The 14511-nt window shown below is 34.9% G+C and overlaps 3 protein-coding genes across 7 annotated transcripts; 2 read left to right on the top strand and 1 right to left on the bottom strand.

Moving 5' to 3' along the window:
* Window positions 1–331: 331 nt before the first annotated feature.
* On the top strand, window positions 332–3401 carry LOC133334081 (uncharacterized). Of its 5 annotated transcripts, XM_061542378.1 has the most exons (5): window positions 332–606; window positions 2484–2596; window positions 2663–2865; window positions 2926–3076; window positions 3136–3401. In XM_061542378.1, exons 2-5 carry the CDS (start codon window positions 2539–2541, stop codon window positions 3282–3284), a joined length of 561 nt encoding a protein of 186 aa, XP_061398362.1. In that variant the 5' UTR covers window positions 332–606; window positions 2484–2538; the 3' UTR covers window positions 3285–3401. The 5 variants fall into 5 exon arrangements, 2 of the variants coding, with proteins under 2 accessions (XP_061398362.1, XP_061398361.1); XM_061542377.1 differs by having other exon boundaries at window positions 332–2596; XR_009754480.1 differs by having other exon boundaries at window positions 332–2596; window positions 2663–3401.
* An 8841-nt stretch (window positions 3402–12242) lies between these two features.
* On the top strand, window positions 12243–13488 carry LOC133334085 (putative peptidyl-prolyl cis-trans isomerase dodo). The gene is made up of 2 exons (XM_061542382.1): window positions 12243–12303; window positions 13061–13488. The coding sequence occupies exons 1-2, from the start codon at window positions 12243–12245 to the stop codon at window positions 13486–13488; spliced, it is 489 nt and encodes a 162-aa protein (XP_061398366.1).
* Window positions 13489–13867: 379 nt separating this feature from the next.
* LOC133334084 (protein penguin-like) lies at window positions 13868–14203 on the bottom strand (the record flags this gene model as incomplete). The annotated part of the gene is made up of 1 exon (XM_061542381.1): window positions 13868–14203. A coding segment is annotated over one exon (336 nt), but the record flags the coding sequence as incomplete, so codon positions are not given.
* Between the last annotated feature and the right edge of the window lie 308 nt (window positions 14204–14511).

Here is a 14511-nt window from a genome sequence, read left to right as displayed (position 1 = left end):
AATCAATGTGCCGATGATGATGAAGGCGGTAATGATGGTGATTGCATGGAGAGGGAGGAAGGGGGAGAGGAGAGAGCATACGAGTGAGAATAAATAAATAAATTATTGCACGAACATGACGACTATGTAAATATTTAACTAATTTGTTGTCATCGGCCAAAAGCACACACACACACACACGAACATACACACAAATTGTGGCTGAGACTTAAGGTTGGTCAGACACAAGCTAAGCATCAAAGATAAATTGGGGGGGACCCAGCCATCACACCGTTTCATTTCATATTTCATGTTAGGGCCGGTAGTTTGTTAACAATAACAACACTTCCCTGCTGCGAGCAAAGATCCATGTGTATCTTATATTACCACTTTATTTCTACAGACAATTGTACTAGTTCAAATTTCAACAATTTACGAGTAGAGTTTGGTTTGGGACACTGATTGTAGTGTATTTCTACTGACAATGTCGACAGTTGGCTTTTCTTTTATTGTCATTAAAACATATTGAATATATACACATTTTTATGTAATTTTTTTGTAGATCGCATCGAAACAACGCGTTTTTATCGGCAATTAATTTGTTTTGTGTGTTTTATTGTTAAAAAGGTGATTATTTATTAAATATATAAACAAAATGAGTAAAAGAAATTATAAAAGATTAATTAAAAAACAAAAAATATTGTATAAAAACAGAAGTTTGCAATGTGAACAAGAAAATAGTGAAAGTGAATTTGTGTCAAACGGTGGAGATTTTATAAATGATTTCGTGGAAAATGGAATGGAAGATTTTGCAGTTCCGAAATTAATGTTGCGGGACAAACTTAAAAAGTGGTGCATGGAAACGAATCCTTCAAAGAAATGTTTGGAAAGTCTTTTATCAATATTAAAGGAAGAAGGTCTAGATGTTCCGCTCACTAGAGAGACTTTGGTGGGCAGAGCAAAAAATATGTTAACGAGAAATGTTGCCCCTGGAATTTATTGTCATATTGGCATAGAAACACAACTACGAAAAGTTGGTCACATTTTGGAAAAGTATGAGGAAGTCGAACTAGATATAAATATCGATGGAATTCCACTGTTCAAAAGCTCTCGTGTGCAATTGTGGCCAATCCTTTGCAGAATCGTTAATATTCAGGAGAAAACAAAACCGTTTGTTGTTGGATTATACTTGGGAAACACCAAGCCGGGTAGTGTGAATGTGTATTTGAAAGACTTCATTGATGAAGTGATTCTACTAAAAGGTCAGTTTATCATACAACAAAAACATTTAAAATTGAAGTTTCGTTGCTTAATATGTGACGCACCAGCAAAAGCTTTCGTTTGTGGAGTTCCTGGACATACATCAACACATGGCTGCACCAAGTGTACTCAAATTGCGAAGAAGGTAAACAATGTCTTGACTTATAGTAGCGAGAGTGGTTCCCTAATCTCCGATGAGGACTTTGCTGTGCGAAAGTATCCATGCCACCATTCCCAAATGTTCAAAGAAGAAAAAACTCCTCTCGAAGAAATTGGATTTGGTATGATAAATCAGACTCCTTTAGATAGCATGCATCTCATTGACCTCGGAGTCACCAAAAAAATGCTAACCAGAATAATGCATAATAAAACTGAAAAGAAAACCTCAAAACAAAATATTTCAAAAATATCTTCTGAATTGGTGAAATTTAAAAAATACATTCCAAGGGAATTCCCAAGAAAACCCAGGCCTTTAGATGATCTTTGTCATTGGAAAGCGACTGAATTTCACCAGTTCCTTGCTTATACAGGAATTATTGCTCTTTATAATAATGTACACGAAGATATTTATTATGAATTTTTAACTTTACATTGTGCTTATCGACTTCTTAACAATGCACGACATATGGATCAAAATATTGTTCAAGCTAATAATTTGCTTCAATTATTTGTCGAGAACTTCTCAACTGTATTTGGTTCGAACAGCATTTCTTTTAACGTTCATAATCTGCTTCATTTGGCTTCTTGCGCAGAAAAGTATGGTCCCCTTATTTCGTTTTCTGCATATGCATTTGAAAATAAACTGCAAACACTGAAAAAACATGTTCGAAAACCATCACATATCTTTCAACAAATTATTCAAAAGGAAAAAAATTGCATGATTGTCAACACTATTCAGGATGGGTTAAAATATGAAAAAGGTGTTATCGTTGGAGCTTTTGTAAATGATTGCTACATATCCTGCAAAGAACCAGATAATATTTGCGCGGTGAATTCATGCATTCCAATAAAAATTGATAATATAAAGAAAAAGGGCGAAATATATATTGAAGGCAGTCGAATTTTGGCATTAGAAAGTTTCTACGAAGAACCGGTGAATTCTTGTGAGATTGGTATTTTCAAAACGAATCTGACTCTAGGGGAAAAAGAGACATTTTGTATTAAAGACATTCAGTTCAAATTTGTATGCTTGCCAATTGATTCTGATTTTGTAATCGTGCCCATTTTACATTCCTGCTTTCCAGAGAAATATCAAGCACAAATTTTTACCTCCTAAGTACACAACTCCCGCACATAAACATGTCGAACGAAAATGCCAACCCTTCCAAAGGAAAAATGAAATATTTTGCTCCACAAGGTAATCTCCAAAGATTATCACTAAATTTTTAACAGTATAACAAAATTGAGTTCATATTTTTGATAGCTAATGCAAAATGTTCTTCCTGCCAAGAAAATGCCAGAAAACTAGACACGATTATTGATATTTTGGCGGAGCATAAAGTTTTACTGGATCGTGTTATTTCTCAGAACGCATTTGTGGACAATATTATGACAATTTTTCCAATTGAATCGGAAGAAAAACTTCGAGAATTTGATCGAATTCTCGCAACACAAGCAGATCTATATGTACGTATCTGCGTTTTGGGAATAACAAATTCATAACTAAAACAATTTTTACAATTGCAGACTCGACAAATGAAAAATCTCATTGCAGGTAACGCTGAACGTAATTTGCATAAAGTATTTGGAAGAAATATTATTATGGATTTTAATGTTGACGGAACTTTCGGGAAAAAAGGTCTACGAGATTTTGGTAATGTACTTGCCGCCATAATAGGTAAAACGTGTTTGTTTTTGTTTCAAATAAGTAATGCTAAAATATAGTTTATAAAACAGAAGTTATATCAACATTTAATAAATTACCTGACAAGACTTTACGAGCAGCGTTCCAACGCCAAAAGAAAAAGTATTTTAAGATCAACAAACGAAGCAGGCGCACCGAAGAAAAGGAACAAGATGAAAATGATGAAGAACCACAAATTTAACTGAATGTTTTTATGTTATACTATATAATTTTAAAATCCTAGTTCTAACACTATTCAGTTTTATTAAAAATAAGACAAGGTTTGGCCAGCCTTGAAAAAAGTGAGCTATATATGTAATCCATTTCTTAATTTATTACCTTGCCTAAAATTCGCAGACTGTTTTAGATTAATTAAATATATTGTGTGTAGATTGAACTGTGCTTTACTTTTGTTTTTGTTACTTAATAACTGCGTTAAAAATGTAACGTTGTTAAATACTTATTCTATTACAAGCATTTTCCTAAAAATCTCAAATGACTATTTGGTTCGAATGCCTCCATATGATCTCGAAAGGACTAATGGTCTTCTAGTGTTTATTTGGTTCAAATGTCTACATATAGCTCAGGATACCCAATAAAATGCAGTGATTATTTGGTTCAAACGTCACCATATAAACTTAAAAGATCTAATCTTTTTCTAGTGATTATTTGGTTCAAATGTCTACATATAGCTCAGGATACCCAATAAAATGCAGTGATTATTTGGTTCAAACGTCACCATATAAACTTAAAAGATCTAATCTTTTTCTAGTGATTATTTGGTTCAAATGTCTACATATAGCTCAGGAAACCCAATATAATGTAGTGATTATTTGGTATACACGTCATCACATAATCTCAAAAGATATAATCTTTTTCTAGTGACTATTTGGTTCAAATGTCACCATATAGTCCCAAAAGAACTACTTAGTCAATATAGTCAAGGTCTACTGGTACTTCTCCTATGACAAGCCTATGTTAAATGTCCATAGGAAATTACATTGGTTGTGGTATACTTTTTCACTAGTACTAGCGACAATGTCACCAGTAAAACACTACAATTTTACTAAAGCTGCTCGCTGCAGGGTAGTTTTGGCATTAAGGGAAAACATTCATACGCACACACACACACCCTATCCCAATTAGAAAATTTTTGATGTCAAGCCACCATTGTCATGTCTCGTGTCGCCTCTCTCCCTGCTACTGTTTTACCTCTCTCCTTGGTTTGCTGACTTGACGTCGTGTGTCTCATGCTAAAAATATGCCATGTTAGTTTGTTCATACATGTGGCATGCCTGTGTGTGTTTGCCCTGTACTTTGACATAAAAATGGCAACAAAGAACGGAACGAGGAAGCCGTTCGCTTTTTTGCCATTTCTCCTGTTCCCATTGTTGTCGTTGTTGTTATTTTTGTTGTGGCAATTTTCTTATTATGTCTCTCGGTTTTGACTGTCAGCCAGTGTCGTCTGTCCCATTTGTTGTGTGTTGTGCCTGATTTTTGTTTGTGTACGTGCTTTATCGTTGTGGTTACAATGAATAACGATCGGGTCGGGTCGTTCGGTCGGTCGGGCAGACAGGCGTTTGTGTTTAATGGAGTTTTAAAGAATTTTGCAAAACAGCACACAAATAAGCAAAAATAGACCCTGATGGGAAGGAAACAAACGAACGAACAACCTTGTAACTACTATCACACATTAAAGTCATCGTTGAGTCAATGTGACAGTATGTCTGTCAAACAGGCCGACAGACAGCCAGATGACATTAGGCGTTAAGTACATTTAAATGTCCATAATGGCGGTGGTACTTGTTGTTGTCGTTGTTGAAAAAAACCTACGGAGTAATATAAAATTTAATGATAAAGTTGTTGTTGCTTTTTGTTGTAGTTCGTTTTTGTTTTATTTGTGTGTTATTTTAAAGTCAAGTTCTTGTTGTTGTTGTCGGTGGCCATTACCTGTCAACTGCTATTCATTTGAAACACACCTACGTTTTGCATGCTCTTGAGAGTTCTGTTATTTTTTATTACCATAGCCATTTGATGGTGTTTTATTTTGAAGGATGGAGGGAGGGAATAGTGTTGGTGTCAATGTGGTGAGATTTGCTATTATTTTTTTAATATTAATTTTACACGCTTTGTTTCCTCGCCTCGCATCAGCAAACACTTCAAATTCAGGTAACCCTACACTTTTGAGAAATATCGAACGAAATTAAATTGAAATCAGAAAGATTCACACACGATTTGATGTTCTTAAAAGGAAAGAGACACGGTGTAAATAAAAAAATGGATGGAGTTTTAAAATAAACATTTTGACAAGGAGTGCATTAAAAAATATTTTGAACCATGGATTTTTGAAGGATATTTTTAAAGCAAAAACACATGGCGTTGACTTTTTGAAAGAATATTTTTTAAAGTGATTTCGAATTTTAAAGAATTTTTTTTCAGCAGATAACAAAGCAAGCAACAACATACGATTTTTTGGAAAATATTTTTAAGTCGTGGTTTCTTTAACGCGTAGTTTTTTTCAAAAAAAAATTTGGGGATGGATTTTTTATAGAATTTTTTTTAAGAATATTTGTTAAGGCGTGGATTTTTTGAAGAATATTTTTTAAGGCGTGGATTTTTTGAAGAATATTTTTTAAGGCGTGGATTTTTTGAAGAATATTTTTAAGGCGTGGATTTTTTGAAGAATATTTTTTAAGGCGTGGATTTTTTGAAGAATCTTTTTTAAGGCGTGGATTTTTTGAAGAATATTTTTTAAGGCGTGGATTTTTGTGAAAAATATTTTAAGGAGTGGTTTTTTTGAAGAATATTTTTAAGGCGTGGATTTTTTGAAGAATATTTTTTAAGGCGTGTATTTTTTGAAGAATATTTTTTAATATAGAATAGGCGTTTCATTTTTTGGAGAAACTTTTTTTAAAGCAGTACGAATTAGGGTTTTGGACCCCGATTTTTTGAAGAATATTTTTTAAGAAGAAACAAGGCGTGGATTTTTGAGTAAATAGTGGATTTATGGAGTAAAGAGGTGTGGATTTTTTAAGGAAAATATAGTGAAATATTTTAAAGAAAAGAGCTGAATATCTTTCTAAGAAAAAAGGCGTTGCAGTTTTTGCAGATTTTTTTAAAGCAGTACGCTTTAGGGGTTTGCACCCCGATTATATTGAAAAACCCATTGAAAGTCGAACTTGGTCCATTATAATCCCTCTCATATCTCTGATTCAATTTATCACAATTTGTCCTTTCCAAAATGGCGGGACATGTGGCTGTATCTGTTGTGGATCAATAGTTATGGCCCTTAAAACCCTATAAAAACAAGGAAAATCTTTCTACATGACAGAATCTACTTTTACCCAAAAACAACCATGTTTTTGGGTGACCGGCTTTCGGGATTTAAGAATTTCTCCTATGGACAGATACCATCACCGCCTACGCGACAAAAACTCCTTCTAAATAGAATATTTTTTCTGTAGCCGGACTTCGGCCGGGGATTTAAGACTTTCTTCTATGGACAGGTGCCAACATCGTCTGCGCGACAGAATCTCTTGTTAAATAGAATAGTGTTTTTGGGTGACCGGCCTTCGGCCGAGGATTTAAGACTTTCTCCTATGGGCAGATACCAACACCGGCTACACGACAGAAACTCCTTCTAAATAGAATATGTTTTGTGTAGCCGGCCTCCTATGGAAAGATACCAACATCGGCTACGCGACAGAATCTCTTGTTAAATGGAATAGTTTTTTTGGTGATTTAAAATGTTCTCCTATGGACAGATACCAACACCGGCTACGCGACAGAAACACCTTCTAAATAGAATATTTTTTTGTGTAGCCGGGGATTTAAAACTTTCTTTAATGGACAGATACCAACACCGGCTACGCGGCAGAATTTCCTTGTTTTTGTAGGGTCCTAATGCCCACATCTTTTGATCCACAACAGATACAGCCACATATTGGAGCCAGTTTCGATTTTTAGATGGTTTTCCAATAAAATCGGGGTCCAAAACCCTTCAAAAACGGGTTGAGATAACCTCATCATACACCACTCAATAGAAATTATACCCATTTTATATTTACGGGATCCGTAAAACCGGATATAACCGTGTACCCGTACCCGAACTTCCGGGTCAAATAACCTGGTACGTCCCCCAAGAAAAAAATACTTTTTTTTTTAATGGAAAGAGACCATCATGGGAGAGAAATACTAGAAGAATGTACAACGGATCCGAATTTTTAAAAATTCCTGACCGTTCCCCAGTAAAATGGTCAAAATTCTATGATATTTAAAGATGAAGCCAATCGGATCACTAGGCTTCATCTTTGAGGGGGATTGAAGTGAAAGACATATTACGATGTTTGGAGCAAGTACTCCTTTCAAGAAATATCCATGCGCACCAGTCAGCAAAAGATACAGACGAAATTAAAATAGTCTTGTGAAATATATTTTAAAAATTTCACGCCTTCCCTGAGAAAAATAATTTTCAAAAAAATTCACACCTAGAAATATTCCTTCAGAAAAATTATAAAATTGTAAAGAAATCCGCAACCTTAAGAGAAAATCCTTGGAAAATATTTTAAAAATTTCAAAAACTTCGCTGATGAAAATATTAAAGAACGCCTAAAAATATTTTTTCAAAGAAAGCAATACTGGTGGCTAGACAAATTCCATTATAGATGTTTCTGTATATCAACCATCAATATTTTAAAAATAGAAGACAATTATTATTTTATATTACCCTTGTATACAATTATTATTCCCTTTCTCAGAGTGTATTTATTTCAGAACAAAAATCAAACAGCAATTTCCCTCAGTACCGGTCAGCCATTCACATTGCACCCACTCTAATCAATTTCATCAACAACAACAAAAAAAGCAGAAACAAATCATTCACATGAAATGAAATCCCTATTCAAACTCATCTCACAAAACAACAACAAGACGAACTTCACCTCGTCTTCTTCCTCCCCATAAAAAAAGAGAAAGGCGTATAAACAAACAGAAAAGCAGCAACAACAACAACAACAAGTAAAACAAAAGCAATAGGGCTGCTACAACAACAACAGTAAAACAAATGGAATCAAAAGCAAGCAAGAACACCCAAACAAATAATGAAGATGACACAACGAGAATAATGAGGCTTTGGGGCTGCACTTAACATTTAACGTTCTCTCTCTCAGTCACACACTCTCTTCCTCTTTGTGGAGTAACAGAATACAACAGTTTCCTGATGACGAAGAAATTAAAGATGAACAAACAAAAAAAAAACATGGACATCCCATCCGTCAAAAAGAATGGATGACTGGATGGATGGATAGATGGATACACAGAGAGACAACCCGACACCGTCTCCGACCACGACTGCTGACGACGACGACGTCAACATCAACAAAATAAACGAATGATTAACTATTGGCGGCGGCCGTAAAAAAACAAGTGATCACACAACAGCACATTGCTGCTGCTAAATGTTAAAAGTGTTCACTTGCCGTTAATGATTTATATTTGTTGCTGTTTTTCTTCTTCTTCTACTACTCAAATGAAAGTTGCTTTTGGCTGTTATTTCAACTTCACCAAAGAAATGAAAAAAAAAAAACATTAAAACATACCTTTTTTTCTTGTTGTTGTTTTCTCGGCTGTATTAATTTTCTAATGATTCAAAAAATTTGATGAGACAACACGGCACAGCAAAGTGAAAATCGTTTTTTTGTTGGTTGGTTGTTTTTTTGTTGCTGCTACTGCGGCGACGGTGGCTGCTGACTGCACAGATTTGTTGTTGATTTGTGAGTGCTGTTGTACGCCGATGATAAACCCCCAACGAAATAGTAAGCCTTGTTTTTTCTGCGGTTCTCTTACAAAATTCACTAAATTCTTATTGCCACAAAATAAAATGTTGAACAATCAAAAATATTATTTGCCACTATTAATTTTCACCGAAAAAAAATTCTCTTCACAATACTTTTTCACGACTATTTCTTTTTTTGCCAATAGACAGACAGCCTTCCACAAAACTGTGATTTCTCCCAGAGATTTACTCTATTCACCTTCTTTTTGTATACACTTTTTTGTTTGTTGCCTTTTTCAATTTTTTTTGTCGCTGGCGGAAGAGGGTTTATCACATTCTATTTTATTTGTTTACCCCCTTGAATTTTGATTTTCAAATATTTCACTACACTGCAAAATTTCCAATTGGCATGCAGAAAATCACTTGGGAAAAACTTCTTTTTGTTTGTATTATTTCACTTTTTCTTTTTTGGGTTGTTGTAAACATATACGCGGAAAACCGTCAACTCCGCAACTTCGTTGTCTGACTCTTTTTTTCCAACTGATTCTTTTATTGGTAGTTGTGTACGTCAATTGGGTGGAAATTGTGATAACCGATTACTCGTTCATGCCCATCACATGACAGTGTTGTATTTTAATGGTATAACATATATTAAGGATTGTTCACATGTAATGAAATGGGAATTGTTATCAAAGACATAAAAGTATAAAGATAGGACAATTGAATTTCCAAGTTGGCCGTTAGATGGCTTTTGCTCTGTTGTTACGATATCGTAACAACATTTTCTGTTAATTACAAAGAGAACATGTTTTACTCTCTTTTTACTCTGTATACACATGTGGTGTTGGGTGATTATTGTAAACTCCCGATGCAATGAAAACACAATGTAAATAGTGAAAGACCGCGAAAAAGCATTACTACTTATTTCAATGAACTTAATAAAAATCTGGATACTATGAAGAGACCTTGAAAAAGTCCTTCCACCTGTCTGTCCGTCTGTTGGTGTTAAATTGTAAACAAAGTACAGGTCACATTTATGATCCGATTTGGATGAAATTTGGCTCACTTATTTGGCCCAAGGACGAACCCTATTGAAATTGAAGAGAATCGGTTCAGATTTAGATATAGCTCCCGTATACGTTTTAGTCATATTTTATGTAAATGGTGTACCAATGTCTTTATATATCTTTCGATTTGCACGAAATTTGTCACAGCCGCATGAATTTAGTCTAGAATGATGTGTGCTAAGTTTCGTGAAAATCGGTTCAGATTTCGATATAGCTCCCATATATAGTTTTGTCAGGTTTTATGTAAAAGGCCCCCCATTCTCGGTGTCAATTTTTTTTTTTTATTTAATTGGAATCTGCTCTTGGAGATCTAGCCGATTTATTGTGTCAGCATCAAGTGACAGCAAGAGTGATTCTCAAACATTTTTAACGCATTTTTCTGGAAGCAGTGTTTTGCGAATGGCGGGCACGATAACTCATAAACTAATAATCCAATCGGTTCCAACTTTTGACACGTTTCTCTGGGAGTGTATAGCTATCGTATGAACTAGGATAAAGCCAATCGGTGAACAAGTTTGAAGTGACGGAGGATATTTTAGGCATAACTAAAAAAGAAAGATTGAAAACCAATGAGCCGAGCAGTATAGTCGGACGGGGCCGACCATATGATACCCTACACAACTTCAACGAAAATTTGAATTCCTGTAGTTCTATATTCTGGGCTCGAGCAATATTTTGCAATATTTGCACCCTCTTGACCGACTAGAGGTTCACAATTATTACAAATATTCAGTACAGCCCTTCTAATTGCTTGTCCAAATTCCCTTCACCGTGGGATGTGCTGTGATGTTCAGCTTCGCTCCACTTCATCCCAATATTATTATCTGATTATCACCGAAAATTATAGACGTTGTCCTTGACCATAACTGCAAACTCATGGAACATTTTAAAGCGATCAACGTTATATTTCCGCCCTCCAGTGTGGTAATGGTTTACTAAATAATATTTGAATACCTAAACACCTGTTAATATTTAAGTGTAACTCCCGCATCCGAGTACATACGACAATATAATTGATATCAATTTTAATGTCAACCACAGCTCTTGGATATACCCTGACAACATACTTGTGTAGGCAATGAAAGCATTGTTGTTTTTGTATTCACGGGTCATTATTTGAATCCGCATCATAATTTTGAGGCATTCACATCAGCAGGAAATAAATATATTGCAAAAAAATTAAAAATTTATAAACAATTTATAAAATTTGGAAAACTTTCTTCAGTTCAAACATTAGAGCCCAATCAGCCTTAATTAAATCATCACGGAAGTAATCCTTGCAAGCATCGAGACCTTGACCAACATATCATCAGCTTCAAAATGACGGCCAAACATTTTTGGTGATTCACCGGGTATGGATTCAATTTTTACCCAAATCTCTTGACCTTTGCGAGCCGATTCCAATTGTTTGTGATTTGATTTGATTGAGGTGACAATGCCAATATATCGACAAACTCCTTGCTAGGCACACAAATCGGTGTACCAACTTTCACAATACCATTTTCGACCATTAAATCCATGACAATGGGGTCATGACTGTTAAAGATGAACTGTGGCAGGGGAAGACGTCAATTGATTTAAATTCTTCAAAAAAAGCACGAAAAAATAATAATAATAATTTCATTTCATACAATCTCAAACATCACTTTTGTTACCATATTTTTCAAAATAATTAACATTGCTGTTAAGTATTTTTTGGTGAGAGAACTTCAAAAAGTGAATTTTCCATTAAAATGTGTAGCCCTCTATAACACAAATTTGACACTAATATTGGAAAATGCGTCTTGTCAAGTCTTTACGATTGTACGTCTTTGCCTTTGCTATCATTAGGAAACACCAAATCACGTTTTTCTGACATATTTGAATTTGTCTTCTACGAATCGTTTTTATTTGCAAAATGCCCTGTTCCTATTTCTCATCTAATCTTTTGAGCAGACTAATTGACGTGTACTATGAAGAAAATCAATTTAAATGTAATTTAAACTTTTTAATAACTTCTGTAAACGTGCTGTTAGTAACTGTACAATGAGAACCTCCCTTATACTTCTCTCTCACACTCTGACAGTTATCTCACAAACGAACGCCATCTACAAAGCTGCTGTCAACAAACAATTAATAACTGTCGATTGACATAACCCTAAGTCTTTGTGTGTGTGCGAGAGAAGAGATACAGGCAATAAATAGAAAAATATACAATTTTTTGCAAACAATATAAGTCGCAAATAAAAACAAGGAAAAATATTGGTGAAATAAAGACAATTTATTGCAATTGATAAGTAAATTGACAAATAACAGAACACACAAACACTTGCATTTAACAATGTCCGATAATGAAAAGAATATTCCTGAAGGTTGGGAAGTACGCACAAGTCGTTCTACCGGTAAGTGTACGGAAAGAAAAAAATAACCCTCATGAGTTTTTTTCGCGTGAGTGGTGCAGCTTGCTTGCTGCTGCACAACCCTTTTGCAATAGGACATTTGGAGGAAATGTATTTTGTTGATGATTTTTTTGGAAAATATATTTTTAAATGGCTGTAATGGAATTTGAAATTTAATAAGGGACTCCACTCGGATCGCTTAAAGTGAAAACACGAGAATTCATGCCCGGCATGCTATGTTTATGTTTTTTAGGGAAAGTTTTCGTTATAAGTTTTAAAATGAGTTTCAAAATGCCGTTTTAACCAAGATTTGTTCCGAACATTCAAGGTCCATATCTCGGGAATTATGCATTTCCCCCACATAAAATATACATCATTGTAATCAGCTCAACGAGGTCTACTTACGGTTTCAAAGCGATCCGAGTGGAGCCCCTAAACTTGACTTAAGCGGAAACAAATAATCGAAGCCTGACAGTCATCCTTTGTCAACATTAGTGGAATGAGAGGTCCAAACATTGTCACTGCCTCCTCTACTTTGTCCTCATCCATTTCCTTAACATATTCCAACATAATGGCATGTACCTATAAATTATCCACCAATTGTTTATTGGAAACATGTTCCAAATTTGCCTTGACATGATCCAAAATCGTATTCGATACACTGTGGTAAACACTTTGTCTCCTCCTCCCAGAATTATATTTTTATTTAGAGCATCATTTTACTTCTTAAAATTGCTAATCATTCCATCCTCGATTTCAGGCCTAACATACTATCTAAACATTTACACCAAGGAATCACAATGGGATTTACCAACCGAACCGGCCAAAAAAGAAGTATCTTCCAGTGGACCCAGCGAGGTGCGTTGCTCCCATTTGTTGGTCAAGCACAAGGGCAGTCGTCGCCCATCGTCGTGGCGTGAAGAGAATATTACACGCACCAAAGAAGAGGCCCGTCAACTGCTCGAGGATTATCGCAAACAAATCGAAAATGGTTCTGCCACTCTGGATGAATTGGCTCAAAAATACTCCGATTGTAGTTCAGCCAAACGTGGTGGTGATTTGGGTATGTTTGGCCGTGGCCAAATGCAAAAACCCTTCGAAGAGGCTGCATTTAGCTTGAAGGTGGGACAATTATCGAAAATTGTCGATACAGATTCGGGTTTGCATATTATTTTACGCACAGAATAGATTTAAGAGAAAGAAAATTACAATTTAGAAGCCAAAAGCAGCAGCATATTGAATTATGCCAACAACGTGTGTGTGAGAGAGACAAACCAAAACAGCTCCTAATTTTTTGCATTTTCATTTGTTTTATTTTTGAAAAAGAAACATATTAAAACTAAAAGAAAACTAACTACTTATATAAAGGGAAAACACACAAGTTTTCCAATCATGAAAAAATACACTTTTGTTAAATAAAGAAATACGTTTCTTAATTTTTTGTATGTATTATTATTTTTTTTAGTAGTAGTAACATAAACTTGGAATTTTTAAAACTAATAAAAAAAACTTTATTTAATTACAAAAATATACGTTTTTTTTAAATATTGTATTAAAGATCTAGAAATTAATTCAATTTTTTCCATAGCAACTGGGCACCATTGAATTTTTGTTTTTTCAATGCAGCCATGTGGGGTTTCAGCAAGGTTTTCATTTGTTTTTGTACATCGGTGGAATTGTTTTCGAAAATATTTAGCAAAATGAAACAGGCACGATTTATATTTAACCAGGCCTTGAGTGTGTCTTCGTTGAGTTCTTGTATCAGCAGACTGCCGAAAGTTGTCGCTTCGGCATTTGCTGTCAAACGTTCCTTATCGTTTTTAATGATTTTCTTGAGCACAATATGGAGACCGGCTTCCTCAATACCCAAAACATTAACTGTGGCAGTTGGCTGGAAAGGAAAACAAAAAGAAAATACATTCGGTTAAAAATGTGTGTTTGAGAAAATCCAGGTTTGTCCACTACTCTTCTTTTTGAAAATTGCATATCATTTTGGTTCTAAGATTTATAAAGGTCAGCTAAGACAAGAATTCAAGAATTCGGCGATCATCAACCAGACTGATTAGGCCAATTTCTACGTGTGTGGTCCGCCAATCAGCAAAATTTCCATATGAGGCCCACAAAGTTATTCTCGAGAAGGCTTTCTATCTTCTGTTTGGTTTGGTTTTTAATCCGACAAAATTTTTTTGGGTCTTACTTTTTGGAGGTTGG

This window comes from Musca vetustissima, unplaced genomic scaffold (genome assembly GCF_032173495.1).
Source record: "Musca vetustissima isolate MV318-11 ecotype Yass unplaced genomic scaffold, APGP_CSIRO_Mvet_v1 utg18445, whole genome shotgun sequence".
NCBI classification, from domain to species: Eukaryota; Metazoa; Arthropoda; class Insecta; order Diptera; family Muscidae; genus Musca; species Musca vetustissima.
Note: the sequence above shows the minus strand (reverse complement) of the source record. Positions and strands in the feature narration are given on the sequence as shown.

What these genes read in the sequence shown, in the direction of transcription:
- LOC133334085 (XM_061542382.1), top strand. Translation starts at nt 12,243, where the DNA reads ATGTCCGATAATGAAAAGAATATTCCTGAAGGTTGGGAAGTACGCACA. An exon ending in ACGCACAAGTCGTTCTACCG is followed by an intron (nt 12,304 to 13,060) that starts GTAAGTGTACGG and finishes CCTCGATTTCAG; the next exon opens with GCCTAACATACTATCTAAAC.
- LOC133334081 (XM_061542378.1), top strand. Translation starts at nt 2,539, where the DNA reads ATGTCGAACGAAAATGCCAACCCTTCCAAAGGAAAAATGAAATATTTT. An exon ending in CAACACAAGCAGATCTATAT is followed by an intron (nt 2,866 to 2,925) that starts GTACGTATCTGC and finishes TTACAATTGCAG; the next exon opens with ACTCGACAAATGAAAAATCT. An exon ending in TGTACTTGCCGCCATAATAG is followed by an intron (nt 3,077 to 3,135) that starts GTAAAACGTGTT and finishes TTTATAAAACAG; the next exon opens with AAGTTATATCAACATTTAAT.